Source organism: Lepus europaeus, chromosome 8, assembly GCF_033115175.1.
Source record: "Lepus europaeus isolate LE1 chromosome 8, mLepTim1.pri, whole genome shotgun sequence".
NCBI classification, from domain to species: domain Eukaryota; kingdom Metazoa; phylum Chordata; class Mammalia; order Lagomorpha; family Leporidae; genus Lepus; species Lepus europaeus.
Genome location: NC_084834.1, coordinates 93,957,314 through 93,973,591, shown reverse-complemented (window position 1 = coordinate 93,973,591; position 16,278 = coordinate 93,957,314). Strand labels below are relative to the sequence as shown.

Below are 16,278 nucleotides of genomic sequence, written 5' to 3'. Positions count from 1 at the left end.
AGTGGTTCTCCCTCTGTTCTGTTTTGAAGAGGAGAGTAACACCTAATTTTCAAGGAGGTGTCCCAACATTGTTAACAACTTTTCTTTTTAGTGGATCCATTTATTACAGATGTTGTCTATATTTGAATGTATACTTTTAGCATTTTAAATTTGGTCCAGATATCAGGCATGTGGTATTAAGTGGGTAATTAAAAACAAAAAATCTTTATTTATTATAAAAACTTCCAAACAGACCAAAACAAAGAATACAGCTTCATGTACTCACAAAACCTGATCATTGCGATTTTAGCTAGAAAGTTTCAAACTACTTTTTTTTTTTTTAAATCAGAAAGATGTTCCTACAAATTTATGGATTACATTTTCTGAATGCCAAAATTTTTGAATTTTTGTGCAACAGACCTTGGTGTATTAAGAATACCCAAATATATATTTAATTCATATGTGGCTACCTTTATTGCAATGTTTTAACTGTATTAGCAAAATTTCAAGCTTTCACCATTCTAAGTACAGAAGTAAACATACTTTCCTGGATAGGATTAAATTAGTTTCAATATCAACTTGTCAGTTTGTAAAGTTCTTTTCTCAGCCTATAAATATCTAAATGAAGCCTTCAATGTACAAACCAATGCGATTTGGTTCATTTAGGGTTATGATTATTGCTTATTTCACTAGACAAATTCCTTCTTTTTAACTTCCTATGCGTTCTTAGTTTTCAGATGCAGAAAATAAAGTTTCAGGAAAGAATTAGTGTCAGAGATATTAATGTGTGTAAAAGTAAATACAGTATAATTAGCATACACATATGGCAACAGAAAAGAAGCATCATATTGTGTGTGACTACATTTATAAAACATATAAAACATATAAATATATTCTCTCCTAAAAAAGATTTCTTGGAATAGTTGTGAGAGAATGAATAGTTATAAGGAACTAAGAAAAAAAATGACTTAAAGAATTCACATTTGGATAGAAACCTAGTTACAGAGATTTTATATCACAAATTTTCTAAAAATTAAAGAAATCCTTTAATTTCTAATATTATGTAACAATAAAAAGAAAGGAGGTTTTTCAATAGGCTAGTGTCATAAGTTCTTGATAAAAAGACAGTCACAATTTCCATTACCACCTAACACACTTTGCACTTTAAACATATAAAATTGTGGCATATGGTCATGAAAACTATATTTTATTTAGGAGATCAGAATCCAATGATGAAGATTTGCGTAATATTGAGGGCTTGGGGCCGGCACTGTGGCACAGCAGGTTAAGCTGCTGCCTGCAGTGCTGGCACACCATATGGGCATTGGTTCCCGGCAGTTCCACTTCTGACCCAGCTCCCTGCTCATGGGCCTGGGAAAACAGCAGAAGACAGCCCAAGAGCTTGGGTCCCTGCACCCATGTAGGAGACCTGGAAGAAGTTCCTAGCTCCTGACTTTGGACTGGCACAGCTCTGGCTGTTGTGGCCATTTGGGGAGTGAACCAGTGGATGGAAGATCTATCTCTCTGTGTCTCTCCCCCTTTCTGTAACTCTGCCTTTGAAATAAAATCAATAAATCTTTAAAAAGATTTTGGGCTTACATAAAATTATTTCAGATGAAACATTTAACTCTTCAATTCCTCACATTAAAATCAATCTAAGCCAGTACAAACTGTAATCTCAAAACACATTTACTGCTGACACACACTCAAGTTCAGACAAGTAATATGCAGAAAGTTAGACTTAGCCAATTGCAACAAACAGCAATTAAATAACTACTTTTAGCTAGGCACTTATTTCCATGAATTACCACATGATTCAAACTGCAGATATAAATTTCAAATTCAATTGAAGTAAAATGATGTCTACTTTTGTAGCTTAGAAATACAAAACATTTTAAAAACCTTTTTTAAGAATATGGGTCAACCAAAGCAGACAAACACAAGTAATACAATTATGTATTCACACATAGTGTTCTCTTCGCTTCTTTTTAAGGTATCAATTTCTAGAGATTACATCTTTTATGTTTTCACTAAAGCCTACTGTCTTCTATACCATACCATGTTACAATCCATAGAATATGCTCTATAATTCTGGAGAGCTAGACATGATGAATAAATTTTTTTTTTTTTTTTGACAGGCAGAGTGGACAGTGAGAGAGAGAGACAGAGAGAAAGGTCTTCCTTTGCTGTTGGTTCACCCTCTAATGGCCTCAGCGGCCGGCACACCGCGCTGATCCAATGGCAGGAACCGGGTGCTTCTCCTGGTCTCCCATGGGTGCAGGGCCCAAGCACTTGGGCCATCCTCCACTGCACTCCCTGGCCACAGCAGAGAGCTGGCCTGGAAGAGGGGAAACCGGGACAGAATCCGGCGCCCCAACAGGGACTAGAACCCGGTGTGCCGGCGCCACAAGGCGGAGGATTAGCCTAGTGAGCCGCGGCGCTGGCCGATGAATAAAAATTTTAACCTGGATGAAAAAAGTTCCTACAAGTGTGAAAGTATTTAAGGAAGGAAGTATATATGCAGAAATGCCCTGGTAATTATCAATTAGAATATAAATATAAAAGTTACAGAGAGTAAGAATGACAAAAAGACACTTCTCAGAAGGTGGCTGTGTCAAAGTCAAGCTGGGTCTATATGAGCCATGCTGTGGGTAGATTTCACTTAGGTCATTTTCTGGTAAAGTAATACATTATTTCTATGGACTGAAGTCAATATTATGTTGTTGTAGATATAGACAATGCAAAGTTTATATTGGTTTCTCCTTTAACTTCCCTTAGTGCTGAAAAATGTGATTTGATTTTTTACTTAGACAGCTTAAAAGAGAAGTAAATGTCTATTCTCAGGTGATTATTTAAAATAAAGAATAACTTATTGTTCACCTCTTCTCAAATGCTTCTAAAACCAGGATTTCCTCATCTGAGTGTTGGTAAACACTGGACTAACTTTATATTGGGAATGGTTTAAAGCCATACTGCCCAATACAGTGGCTCCTAGGGCTCCTTTTGACTACACAAATTTAAGAAAAATAGTCCTTTCCTCAACTGCACTAGCCATACTGCAAGGGCTTAAGAATGGTAGTCACTGAGTTGGATTGTTTAGAAACACAATATTTCCTCCATTGAAGAAGTTCTATTGGACAATATTGGCTTAAAACATATTTCTTTTAGAGATGCCCCCTGCCTTTACCTGGCCAGCTCTCCTCCCAGGCCAGCCAAGTAATGAAAGTCAACAGAGTGCCTTCCCCTAGGAGGTTCACACCTCCCTTAGGATGTACCCCATGTGAAGAGATAGATAGGTCTGGGCCTCTTAACTTACAAGGCCTAAAGCCCACCAGATTATTATCAAGCCCCTTCTGTCAGGTTCTATTTGCCTCTCAATCAGAAAACTTAATTGTAGCTTAGACAGCACCTTTCTTAGCTCCTCTAATAATGACTCTGTCCTTTGTTCTAGACCCTGTCTAGCGTACTTGGGCCTCATTCCTTTGTAATCATAACCTCTACTCTACCACCAATGGCTCTACTCCCAACCTGTATGTACTGATGGTCCTCTTCCCCACTTAATGCTGTATAATTGTTCAAACCTGGTAAATGCCACTCTTAGGATCATTGGTTACTATCCTCACTCTGTCTTTTATGACCTTGTCTAAATATGATCAGAGTCGGCGAACTTGGAAGGCTTCCATAGCCTTGGCAACTCATGACGACAGCCTAGGGTGGTTACTGGCACCATAAACTAGAGTGTCAATTTGTTGGGTCAACAACAGGAGCCACTGTACACTTGCTCCTCATGTAGGATCTCTGTCCTTAATGTGCTGTACATTGTGATTTAATGCTATAACTAGTACTCAAACAGTATGTTTCACTTTGTGTTTCTATGTGGGTGCAAACTGTTGAAATCTTTATACTAAATTGATCTTCTGTATGTAAAGAGAATTGAAAATGAATCTTGATGCAAATGGAAGGGGAGAGGGAGAGGGAGCGGGAGAGGGGAGGGTTGCGGGTGGGAGGGAAGTTATGGGAGGGGGAAGCCATTGTAATCCATAAGCTGTACCCTGGAAATTTATATTCATTAAATAAAAGTTAAAAAAAAAAGAAAACATATTTCTTTAAAATCCAGCTCTGGAAACAATAATAAATACAAAATACATTGCCATCTTAGTAGCATAATGATTTCATAATTAATATTTAAAATTCATGTGATATTTGACCTATATCACACAAAAATCTGTGCTTAGTCCTATTTGTTTCAGTTCATGGAGTAATCTAAATAACTCAATCATGTATATTTTTTGCTATTCAAAGGGAAATAAGGTAAGGAAGTAAAAATGGAAATACTAAATCTTGATGAGCTTTTTTTGACAGGCAGAGTGGATAGTGAGAGAGAGAGACAGAGAGAAAGGTCTTCCTTTTTGCCGTTGGTTCACCCTCCAATGGCCGCTGCGGCTGGCGCATTGTGCTGATCCAAAGCCAGGAGCCAGGTGCTTCTCCTGGTCTCCCATGCGGGTGCAAGGCCCAAGGACTTGGGCCATCCTCCACTGCACTCCCTGGCCACAGCAGAGAGCTGGCCTGGAAGAGGGGCAACCGGGACAGAATCCGGCGCCCAAACCGGGACTAGAACCCGGTGTGCCGGCGCCACAAGGTGGAGGATTAGCCTGTTAAGCCACGCCGCCGGCCAATGAGTTTTTTTTTAAAGATTTATTTATTTGAAAGGCAGAGTTACAGAGGCAGAGGCACCAAGGAAGAAAGAAAGAGAGAGAGAATGAATCTTCCATATACTGGTTTACTCCCCAAACGGCTTCAATGGCCAGAGCTGGGCCGATCTGAAGCCAGGAGCCAGGAGCTTCTTACGGGTCTCCCACTCACGTGCAGGGGCCCAAGGAGTTGGGCCATCTTCTTCTGCTTTTCCAGGCCATAGCAGAAAATTGGATCAGAAGTGGAGCAGCTGGGACTTGAACTGGGGCCCATATGGGATGCCAGCACTGCAGGTGGAGGCTTTACCTGCCACACCACAGCTCCAGTCCCAAATCTTCATGAGTTTTAACAAAGGAAGATACATCTGGAAAAAATCTCTCTTCATAAAATGTGGGGGATTCCCCCATGAAGAACTATAGCACTTACGAATTCATCCCCTTGCTTTTCTCAATTTGAAACTTCTTAAATAAAATTAAGATGCTTCAATAATGAGAACGGGCCTATACACTTGAGTGTTTATACATATTTTAATTGCAGTATGTAGACTTTAAGTTATATTCACAGAGAAGTCACAAGACAGCAAAATTAGGCTAGAACCAGCAGTCATGAAGCAGACAATATTTAATTTTGACATTAAGAGACTGACTAGCAGTTCATTAAGAAACAGTTAACTATGGACATTTTTGTAGAGAACAGTTTTATCTGTTGTGCATCCTTTCTTTGCTAGTGCTATGTGTTGCAGCATGCAGAAGAGTTCTACTGTTAGAAGCACAATTCTATTCAGGGTTCCCACCAGGCTGCAGGAGTACTGTACTACACTCACAGTACAAGTTCCAAGTCAGTGTCTCAGAATCAGGCATCTAACGTCAACCCACAGAGCAGAGCATAGGCTGTGTATGGTGATTGAATCCAAGAAAGATAGACAGGGGCCTCTTCCAGCTACTCTTATTAGAAAACAGACAATGTCTCAGATTTTGTGATACAGTAGAAAGAGGTAGAAAAGAAATACAGTGAATAAAAAGGAAAGGAAGAGTAGAACAAGATAATTTTATGTGGAAGTGAAAAGAAAAAGTGAAATTAAAGCAAGAGAGAGAAAGTGACATCAAAATTTATAATTCCACAAGAGAAACCTAAGCTATGCATCTTCTTGCCCCTTCCCTTTTGCTTTATGTATGAGAACTATCTGAAATGTCAATAATCAGTGCCAACTATTGATTTTTGATGGTTGACTTTCTTGTCAGCTACAGGATGAGCCATCTTAAGGATTCTCCCATAGTAGAACATCCCAAAACACTATCACAATTCAGTATGCAGCATGTTGGAGCTCTATCTTAACCCTGTACAGTGTAGTTTACTACAGAAAGAAGCAAATGTGCCTTATTTTAGCCTTTATTTCATATTACATTAAAAATGATCTAATTTTATTGAGACAAGAGGTTTATTAGGCAATTGTTTGGATGACCAACTTCCCGGACAATAAGAAAGTCTTCCCAACAAAGTATCTGGTCTCTTTTTAAAATTAAGATGGCAGAGTGGAAGCGTCGTGTAAGGGGACTCAAGAGACCTGGAATTATAATTTAGCTTCATTATGAATTATGAATTTTGTATCTCCTTTGGTAAACCAACCTACTTTGGGCCTCTTAAAATGGAGTTGTCTGGCTGAAATGGTATCTAGATTCCTTCCAGTTCCAAACTCCATGATGTTAAGGTCTGCTCACCACATGCAAGTTTGCTGGTTGGTATTGCTAGCTGAGGAGATTCTACGGTAGTGATCGAGGCAAAAGCTCCTTTCAAAGCTATGGGAGCTAGGCTAAGGACAGGGCTATGCATGTGAAGGTCAAGCAGACAATTGTGTTTCCTACAGTTCTACGATCCTCCTTACATATCCAGAGGGACACAAGGAAATCAGCAACTTCTTTTCCTCTGGTTATATAACAGCCAATGAACACTGGAACACACTTTAAAAAATTTTAGAAGTAACATGTAGTGGCAAATCCTTAGACTGGAACTATGAAAATCCATAAAGGAAATCTACAATATCCCAAATGATAAAAAAGCTAGTTATTTGATTTGGGGTAAGCTATTAAATCTTCCCAAGCCCAAGCAAATGTTTAGGTAACATGTCTAAGACTTTTCATAATTCTAAATTACTGAAACCCATTAGCAACTGTCAAATTTAAAGACCACAACAACTGTACAGGGCATTTATTGTAAAATGTTTTAAAACACAAATATTTAAAAAGAAAGAAGTGTGTACAATAAAATGTGTACATTAATGATATCTACTGTTCTGCTTGATCTACCACATACTAAAGGGATCTGGAGAGCCTACTTTTCATGAGAATTAAATGAGATAGGTAGTATTTATATTATTTTCTATTTTCTTCTTCTTTGTATAGTGACTAAAATCTTCCTGTTAACAATCTGCACTTTTGTTTGCACAGCTAACATAAATTACCTCGCCTTTAGAAAAAGAGTACAAGCTTAAACCAGCAAGTTACTCAACTAAATAACAAGAATTATTTCTTTTGAATTTAAAACCTCAAACATTCCTTTCAAATAATGCATTTAGTCTAATGCAAACATAATTTATGACTAATTCCAAGGATAATAATAGAGGATTATTCAATGTGGTACAAGTAATTCCTCAATAAACTAACAGTTTTACATTTTACTTGTTTAACTTTGCTGTAAAATATCTTCTACAGGGAAAATGGGTATGTTCTTTGTAATAGAAAATACTTTTTATAACTCTTCAACAGCAAAGAAAAAGAAAAATTTCAGGATAGCAACTGTCCTGTACCAAACAATTCAAAGCATATTTTATTTTTAAAAAGAAAGCTTTCCCTTTGCTTGCATCTCCTGTGAAACCTAAAATTTCAAAATCTAGAAATGATGTTTCATAACTTGTTATTTTTTAAACAAATAAGGCATCTTTATAGATGATGTACATTTGGAAAAATGTTGGTCCATTTGAATTTCATTAACACACATGTACACACATGTTGCATAAAAAGATAAAGGGATCATATGCTATAATATTGTAATATATATATACTTATATATTATATATATAATACATATATATATATATACTTATAGGAATAAAAAAATCACCCATTAAACAAATATGTTAGACTATTACAGTATAATTTAACAATATATTTCCATTAATGTTTGATTTCTTTCCTGCTAAATTCTCAAACCAAGGTTCAAGCATAAAAACATTTCTTGGTCCAGGTATTTGGCCTAACAGTTAAGAAGCCTGTGTCTCATCATAGTGCCTGGGCTCACCAACACCTGCCTTTGAGGCTTGGCTCCAGCTTCCCACCAATGCAAACCCGAAGAGCAGCAGTGACAGCTCAAGTAACTGTGTTCCCACTATGTACACGGGACACCCGGATTGAGTTCCTGGCTCCTAGCCTCAGCCTTGGCCTACCCCTGGCAATCATGGCTGTTTGTGGAGTGAACCAGAGGATGGGAACTCTATCCCCTACTTTCTTTCTGCCTTTCAAATAAATTAAAATTTAAAAATGTATATTTCATAAAAATCACTTAAAAATTTTCCCAAACTTCACTAATCTGTAGTACTACTAATGTACCAAATATTAAATCAAATAACCTTCTAAAATTAAAACACAGATGAAATCATTAGAAATTATAATTTTTTTAAAAAAGATTCATTTATTTATTTGAGAGGCAGAGTTAGAGAGAGAGAGAGGGAGAGACAGAGAGAGAAGTCTTCCATCTGCTGGTTCATTCCCTAAATGGCCACAATGGCTGGAGCTGGGCTTATTCAAAGCCAGGAGCCAGGAGCTTTTTTCAGGGCTTCCCACACAGGAGCAGGGGCCCAAGCATTTGGGCCACATTCTGCAGCTTTCCCAGGCCATAAGAAGAGAGCAGGATCAGAAGAGGAGCAGCTGGGACATGAACTGGTATCCATATGGGATGTTGGGCCATAGGCAGAGGCTTAATCTACTATGCCACAGTGCTGGCTGATTTTTAAAAATATTTACATTTTAACAGAAAATGTTACTCCTGTGTTTAAAAGTTAGAAATAGTCATCTATATTGGTAGGGATCTTCATCACTTATATTCTGAGCCTATAATGGTTTTATCTATCTATTTGAATCATTGAAGGTTTTTTTCTACAATGGACAAGATTTCCTTATATAAATATCTCCATGGGGCACGCTTTCTTATGGTGGCTGTTATACCGTTATATGATACAACATATGAAACATAACTTTGAAATGGCAGATTTTTGTTAAAGCTACAGGAAGAGCCTACTCTTTGCTGTCAAAAGTTGAATGGGAAATAATGCACCAAACAAATTTCCAAATTCTTATTTCCCATTTTTGAAAGTTTTCAGATTAAAATTATACTATATATTATATATAACATTAATGCGCAACCTGGGAGGCAGCAGATGATGGCTCAAGTAGTTGGGTTCCTGTCACCCACACTGGAGACCCAGATTGAGTTTCTGGCTCTCAGCTTCAGCATGGCCCAACCCTGATATGTCTGAACCATAGTTGTCGTGGGCATTTGGGAATGAACCAGCAGATGGAAGCTCTCCGTCTGCCTGTCTTTTTCTCTCTGCCCCTCTGCCTCTCAGAAAAAATTCTGGTAGAAAAATGGAATTAAAAGTTAACGTGCATTTCTCATGAACTTTTTGAAAACCCTTCATACATAACAATTTCATTAAGTTGGATAGTGTTTTTTGAAACATGTGTTATAGGCAAACCATAATATCAACTGTTTTCAATAATTTCCTCCATAGTTTCAAATTCTTTATTGATTTGCAGTTCCTAATTTGAAAAAATATTACAAAAAGCCTCTTTTACTAGAAGTAAAGCACAACTCAGATCTATGCTTAAAGCTTAAGTACAGAGCCACAGGCCTTTAGCAAGAATATAGGCAGTCTGTGAATTAAAAATATACTGGAACAATGACCTGAAAGATGGCTATGACCCTTAACTATGCCCAATTCCTTTCTTTGAACTAGAAAGTACCTAAAAATTTCCTTTAAGTAGTTACATCCCAGGGTTTGTTTAGGGAGCTAGAGCAGTTAAAAAATTTAAATCTTACAAATTGGGGCCGACACTGTGGCACAGTGGGTAAAACCACTGCCTGCAGTGCCGATATCCCATGTGGGCTCCAGTTCCAGCTGCTCCACTTCTGATCCAGCTCTCTGCTGTGGCCTGGGAAAGCAGCAGAAGATGGCCCAAGGCCTTGGGCCCCTGCACCCATGTGGGAGACCTGGAAGAGGCTCCTGGCTTTGGATCAGCCCAGCTCCAGCCGTTGCAGCCATCTGGAGTGAATCAGTGGATGGAAGACTTTCTCTCTCTCTCCCTCTCTCTGCCTCTCAAATAAATAAATCTTAAAAAAAAAAAAATGTACAGGATTAGGGGCTGGTGTTGTGGTGCAGTGGGTAAAGCCATCACCTGCAGCACCAGCATCCCCTGTGGGTACTGGTTTGAATCCCAGCTGCTCCACTTCCAATCCAGCTCCCTGCTGATGTGCCTGGGAAAGCAGCAGTGGATGGCCCAAGTACTTGGGCTCCTGAAACCACATGGCAGAACCGCAAGAAGCTCCTGGCTTCGGTTGGCCCAAGCTCTGGTTATTGTGGCCATTTGGGTACTGAACCAGTGGATGGATGATCTCTCTTTGTCTCTCCCTCTTTCTCTCTAAAATTGCCTTTCAAATGGATAAATAAATCTTTAAAAAAATGTGGATTAGATTGAAAATTCACTTATTTGTTTTGTCTTATATATATTTATACCAGGAATAGCCTTTATCCATATGTCTAGAACATAATTTTATTCCATTCAATATATTGAGTTTTTGTATGAATCGTATTTTTAAAACACAGCTCTTCCCTGGAATAATAATTTAGTATTTATAAAGTTACTTTATATTCTTCAAACTAATAATATAACAGATTAACCATTTATTATCTAATCTATCTTTGGCAAGCCCATTTTACCTGTGAGGTAACTTAGAGTTGGAGAAATCGAACCCAACTGCTGAAGTAACGATCAACTAGGGTCATTCCAACCTAGAGGCTCTGACTCTAAATCTACAAACGAGTATAAACCAAAATACTATGATCTTGAAACTGTAGGTTTAAAACTTCATTCCAGACCCAACCAATCATCCTCTTCTGGAGTTGTGCCCTACAGCGCGGGTTTTGAAGCCGGTAGTTTGGGAACACTGCACATCACCATGCCTTTCTGCCTTCCTAGGACTGCAGATTTGGGCTTGCTCCTCATTTCCATCAGTCATTTACTGAAGCCTCTCGGAGGTAGCGCGTGATGACGGTGCTGTGAAGGATGAAAAAGTAGCAAACACGCCTCCTTCCCTTGAGAAGCCTACAATCTACATACATACAACCTGAAGCATCGCGAGACCGGGAGTGACTGCACTGGGTGCTTCACAGGAATGATAGAAGCAGTGTACTTCGATTAGGGACTTGAGGAAAGGGGAAACAAATTCACAAAGAAGAGACTAACCTATGCTCAAAGGTTTGAAAATAAGATTTTTAGAATGGTTTCATGGCCCTTTATTTCAAAACACAATTTTAAGTATTTCAATTTAGTTCTCTCTCAAATGCACAGGAAATTACTAACCTTCTACATTCATGGCTTCTCTCAGAACTTGAAGTTTCTTTTGTCTCTCTCGGATTCGGTCCAAAGCACTTGAAATCGCTGAGGAGGTGGGCAATTCTCGAGTGGGATATATTGGATCCACTTTCTGAGGACCAAAGACATCCAAGGCTATGCTTCCATCTGAGTATCTTGCCTCTTTTTTCCTAGGAGTAGTTGATGTGCGCCCTGTTACTGCCTCAGGGTGACAGCGACGGTATCCCCCAGTCTCTCCAGAAGAGAAGTCTCTGTCAGTCATACAAAGCAAGTCCATGGATGACGCCCAAATCTTTTTCTTTGGAAGCCCATCAATGCTATGGATAACTTTTTTTTCTGGACCACTGGATTTGAACTGATAAAGGGAGTCAGTATTTTCAGAATCTTCATGTCCAGAATTAATGTCTGAGGAGATGTCCTTGAAATGCTCTTCTTCATCTTGTGAGTCTCTGATGGACAGAAATCCCATAGATTTACTAAGCCCTTTGTTAAGAAAGGTCTGATGAGAGAATGGAGCCTTGTGTATGTCTAGTACATCAGATGTAGAGCTTCTTCCTGGAATGATAAGAATCTATGATGTATGCACAGAACTTTTAGAAAATAAACTGGTTTGTAACCCATTATGGACAATGAGCATGATGGTAATTTCCTGCTTTCTCCAAATGAAGGATAAGTGATAAAATTGGATGGTGAATTGTGAATTGTGATAAAAGTAGAGATGCTAATGCTTACATAACTTTTCATAGTACAAAAAAGTCTCTCATTTAATAAAATAAATAACATATTGAATTTACTTTTTTGAGTAGTATTAGTTTATATTCACAAAGGTGAACTATTTGGTTCAAAAAAATATATAAAAGTATTTGATACAATCTAGTTTGATAGAATATTATCCATAAAGTGGTTTGGGATAATAGTAGAATATACAGTGTACTCCTTTAACTTCTAAAGGTATAACTCAAACATGTACTAACCATTATAAAGCTCTGGTATATGCTGGTTTCTACTTTATTTTATTTATTTGAGTTACAGTGAGAGGGAGAAACAAAAAGGAGTGAGATCTCCCATCTGCTGGTTCACTCCTCAAATGGCCTCAATAGCCAGGGTTGGGCCAGGCCAAAACCAGGAGCCAGGAGCTCCTTCCAGATCTCCACATGGGTGCAGGAGCCAAAGCACTTGGACCATTCTCTGCTGCTTTCCCAGGTGCAGCAAGGAGCTGCATTGGAAGTGGAGCAGCTGGGAACTGAACCAGTGTCCATATGGGATGCTGGCACTGTAGACGGTGGCTTAACTCGCTACAACACAGCGCCAGCCCCTATTCTGGTCTGTTAAATATGTTCAAAGAAGAAAAAACAAATCTGACTATATTGTGGATGAAAATAATGTGACATTAGGAATTCTTAAGTAGCAAGGTTTTATAATATATAAAATATAATAATATATAATATTATTTATAATATAAAATACTATATATGTTTTCAGATATTTTTTATAGGATTTGAAATTCAGATAATTTGATTGTGTTTAAATCATGAGGGAAGTTTAATTTTTTCTATGGCAGATCACCATGTACTAAAATGGTGTTTTCAGGGCTGGTGTTGTGGCACAGTGGGTAAAGCTGTGGCCCATGATGTCAGTATCCCATAGGGGCATCACTTTGTGTCTCGGCTACTCCACTTCTGATCCATTTCTCTGCTAATGGCCTGGGAAAAGCTGTGGAAGATAGCCCAAGTATGTGGACCCCTGTCATCCACGTGGGAGACCCATATGAAGCTCCTGGATCCTGGCTTTGGCCTGGCCCAACCCTGGCTGTTGCAGCCACCTGGGGAATGAACTAGTGGATGAAAGATCTTTCTCTCTCTCTCTGTAACTCTGACTTTAAAATAAAATACGTCTTAAGAAAAACAGACAACAAAATTCATATATCAATGTATCAACTGGAATATAATACAACTTCTTATCCTTTAGTTCTTGATGTAGTTTAACACCAGTAAGACTTTCTAGTTTTCAAAGCAGCAGTCTATACATGCGTTGAGACATACAAAAAAGTGCCTCTCCAGAAATTAATTTTATGAATCCATAGATTCAACAAAAGTTTTATATATATATATCCATTATCAAAAGAACTGTAGAAAAACACCTAATAGTTATTAATAGCCCATGAACACTGACAATTTCTGTACTACTCTCTATAACTCTGACAATCTACCTGAAATATAAAATGACTAAAAACTTTCTAGTAATACTTGCTTACTAACTCATCTTAAGATTTTAATTGTTCATAATAAAAGATATAAAATTTAATTTCCTGACCATAAATTTTAAAATCCTTAAAAAGTCATAGAAAAATGAATTCATTTCAGAATGGCAACAAGTAATTGCTTATTTGAGGAACAGACCCAAACATTGGGCTTTTCTTGAACCTCGCCCTCCTCTGAAAATGGGTCTACTGAAATGTAAATAAGGGTAACATCCATATTTGGGGCATGCCATATAATATATATCAAGAAACATACCAAACCAAACTATCACAGACTCTAGCTCCTAATCAAAGTAATTTGAAAACTTATAAACATGTCTGTGTTAGAATATTTTCAGGTAAGTTACAGTCTTAAAACACATTTTGAAACTCAACTTGAAATTTTATTGTATAGAGAACAGGAATATTTTTCAAAATTGATAGATTAAAATGACTTAAGGATCAAAAGGTTCAGCGCGGTGCACCGGCTGCAGCGCACCAGCCATAGCGGCCATTGGAGGGTGAACCAATGGCAAAAGGAAGACCTTTCTCTCTCTCTCACTGTCCACTCTGCCTGTCAAAAAAAAAAAAAAAAAAAAAGGCATAAATGAATTCAATTGTCTGCCGCCTTCTATCTTTACTATCAGTAAGCTGTCAAAACTTGGAAAAAAGTAAACAAGTACATATGGCTGACATAAACTCATGGTCAATCACGCTGGACACTCATAACACCATTTAACAGTAAGTTCACTAACTTTCCACAATGACTTGTTCTACTTGTTTTCTGTATTCCTCAATCTTCAAATCTGCCACCTTAGCTCCCTGCTCTCCTTTAGGTAATTTTTCTCGTATTCCACTGAGAAAACAGAAATGGTCAGAGGAGAGCTTTCTCATCTTTCTGTGACTAATCTACCTAACTACCTGTGTCTGCAGATATTCTCCCTGCTTGGAAAAAGGAATTTTCCTACCATTGGAAGGCCAATCCCCAATACAAATTCTGGATCCCCTCTCCTTTTATTTTATCAAAGGCTTTGCTTTGGTTAACTTCTCCTATATCTGCTTATATCTTCACTACTCACCCTTTGTACTGAGTCATTCCCATTGGTTTATTAACATTATCTAGAATCTCCTATAATTAAATCAAACTTCTCCCGTATTACCACATTTCCGTCGAGCTACTGCTAACTCCCATTTCCTACTTACTACTTGTTACTGTATCCTCTTTACTCAGATTCCAACTACTGAAAACCTTGGCAACTCTCATTATGTATCAAGAAGGACCTTCACTTTCCAAATGCAGTGGGTACTTTTGCATCCTTATCTTACTTCCTAGCCATAACCGATACTGATGACTATTCCTTATTGAATCACTTTCCCCCTTTACAAGTCTGGTTACCTCCTACTCCTCAGATTGCTAATTTTTAGAATGTTTTATTCTCCATCTCTACTAGATAACCAAAAGCTGGATTTCATCATGTATCAGTTTTAGAATTCCATCTTTTTCTAATAAATTTACCTGTTTAAAAAGTTTTAATTATTATTTAAACCCTGATAAATCCCAAATTTATATTCTTAGTACCACCCTCTTCACCTTGAAACTAATGTAAGTGAAATTTCAGAAGCACCTGAAATTGAGCATGCTTAAAACTGGTGTTTTGCTTCTCACATTGAGACATTGAGAACTGTCCACTCTCCTTCAAACTTTCCTATTACAATAAGTGGTCCATTATTCAACTAATTGCTTAAACTAGAAATATGACACCGATCCTCAAATTCTTCAGCTTCTTTAGTCTACCACATCAAATCCATCAGTAAACGTTGGAGATTTAAATTCTCAAAGATATTTTACTTCGGGGCCAGCGCTGTGGCATAGCAAGTAAAGCAGCTGCCTGCAGTGCCAGCATCCCATATGGGCACCAGGTTCAGAGTCCCAGCTGCTCCACTTCTGATCTAGCTCTCTCCCCACTTCCGAGTGAACCAGCAGATGGAAGACCTCTCTCTCTCTCTCTCTCTGTAACTCTGACTTCCAAATAAATAAATAAATAAATAAATAAATCTTTAATAAGAAAGATACTTTACTTCACATTATTTCCAATTCCACTACCATCACCCTGTTCCCCGTTAACATGCCTGGTTGACTAGATCACTGCAATCGCCTTCAGAGAGGCCTTCCTGCTTTTACCTTGCTTATCCAATTAGCCTCTACCCAGCAGCCAGAATTACTTTTCTTAAGTGGATTGCTCATTTTAAAAAAGTATTTATTGTTTGAAAGGCAGAATGACACAGAGGGAGGGAGACACAGAGAGACAGAGAGAATCTTCCAAGATTCTCCTGTTTCATCCCCCATTTGCCCCCAAGAGCCAAGGCTAGGCTAGGCTGAAGCCAGGAGCCAGGAACTCCATCTGGCTCGTCATGTGGGCGGCAGGGATGCAAGTACTTTGGCTGTCATCTGCAGACTTCCCAGTCATATTAGCAAGAAGCTGAATCAGAAGCAGCTGAGTCAGGTGTGGACTATAACTGGCATTCTGATATGGGATATGGGTGTCCCAAGCAGTTGCTTAATCTGTGCTACAAAGCCCACCTCCAAAGTTATCTTCCAAAAATGTAAATTCTACTACCCTGTTTACCAAGTCTTAATGGTGTACAACTGTACTTTATATAAAACCTAAACTCATTTCAGTTATAACACTTGAATACTTTTTAATCTCATCTCTATTTTCCCCA

The 16,278-nt window shown here is 38.2% G+C and overlaps 1 protein-coding gene across 6 annotated transcripts in view; it reads right to left on the bottom strand.

Annotated features, from left to right (window-relative positions):
* Positions 1 to 16,278, bottom strand: part of PTPN13 (protein tyrosine phosphatase non-receptor type 13) — a 224,670-nt gene that overhangs the window by 104,180 nt on the left and 104,212 nt on the right. For 5 of the 6 annotated variants that reach the window (XM_062198537.1, XM_062198539.1, XM_062198538.1 and 2 more), the window contains exon 7: positions 11,304 to 11,870. The exons of the other annotated variant lie outside the window; for it this stretch is intronic. In XM_062198537.1, coding sequence (XP_062054521.1) covers positions 11,304 to 11,870 — 567 coding nt within the window. The remainder of the gene's footprint in view (positions 1 to 11,303; positions 11,871 to 16,278) is intronic. 6 annotated transcript variants of the gene reach the window in all.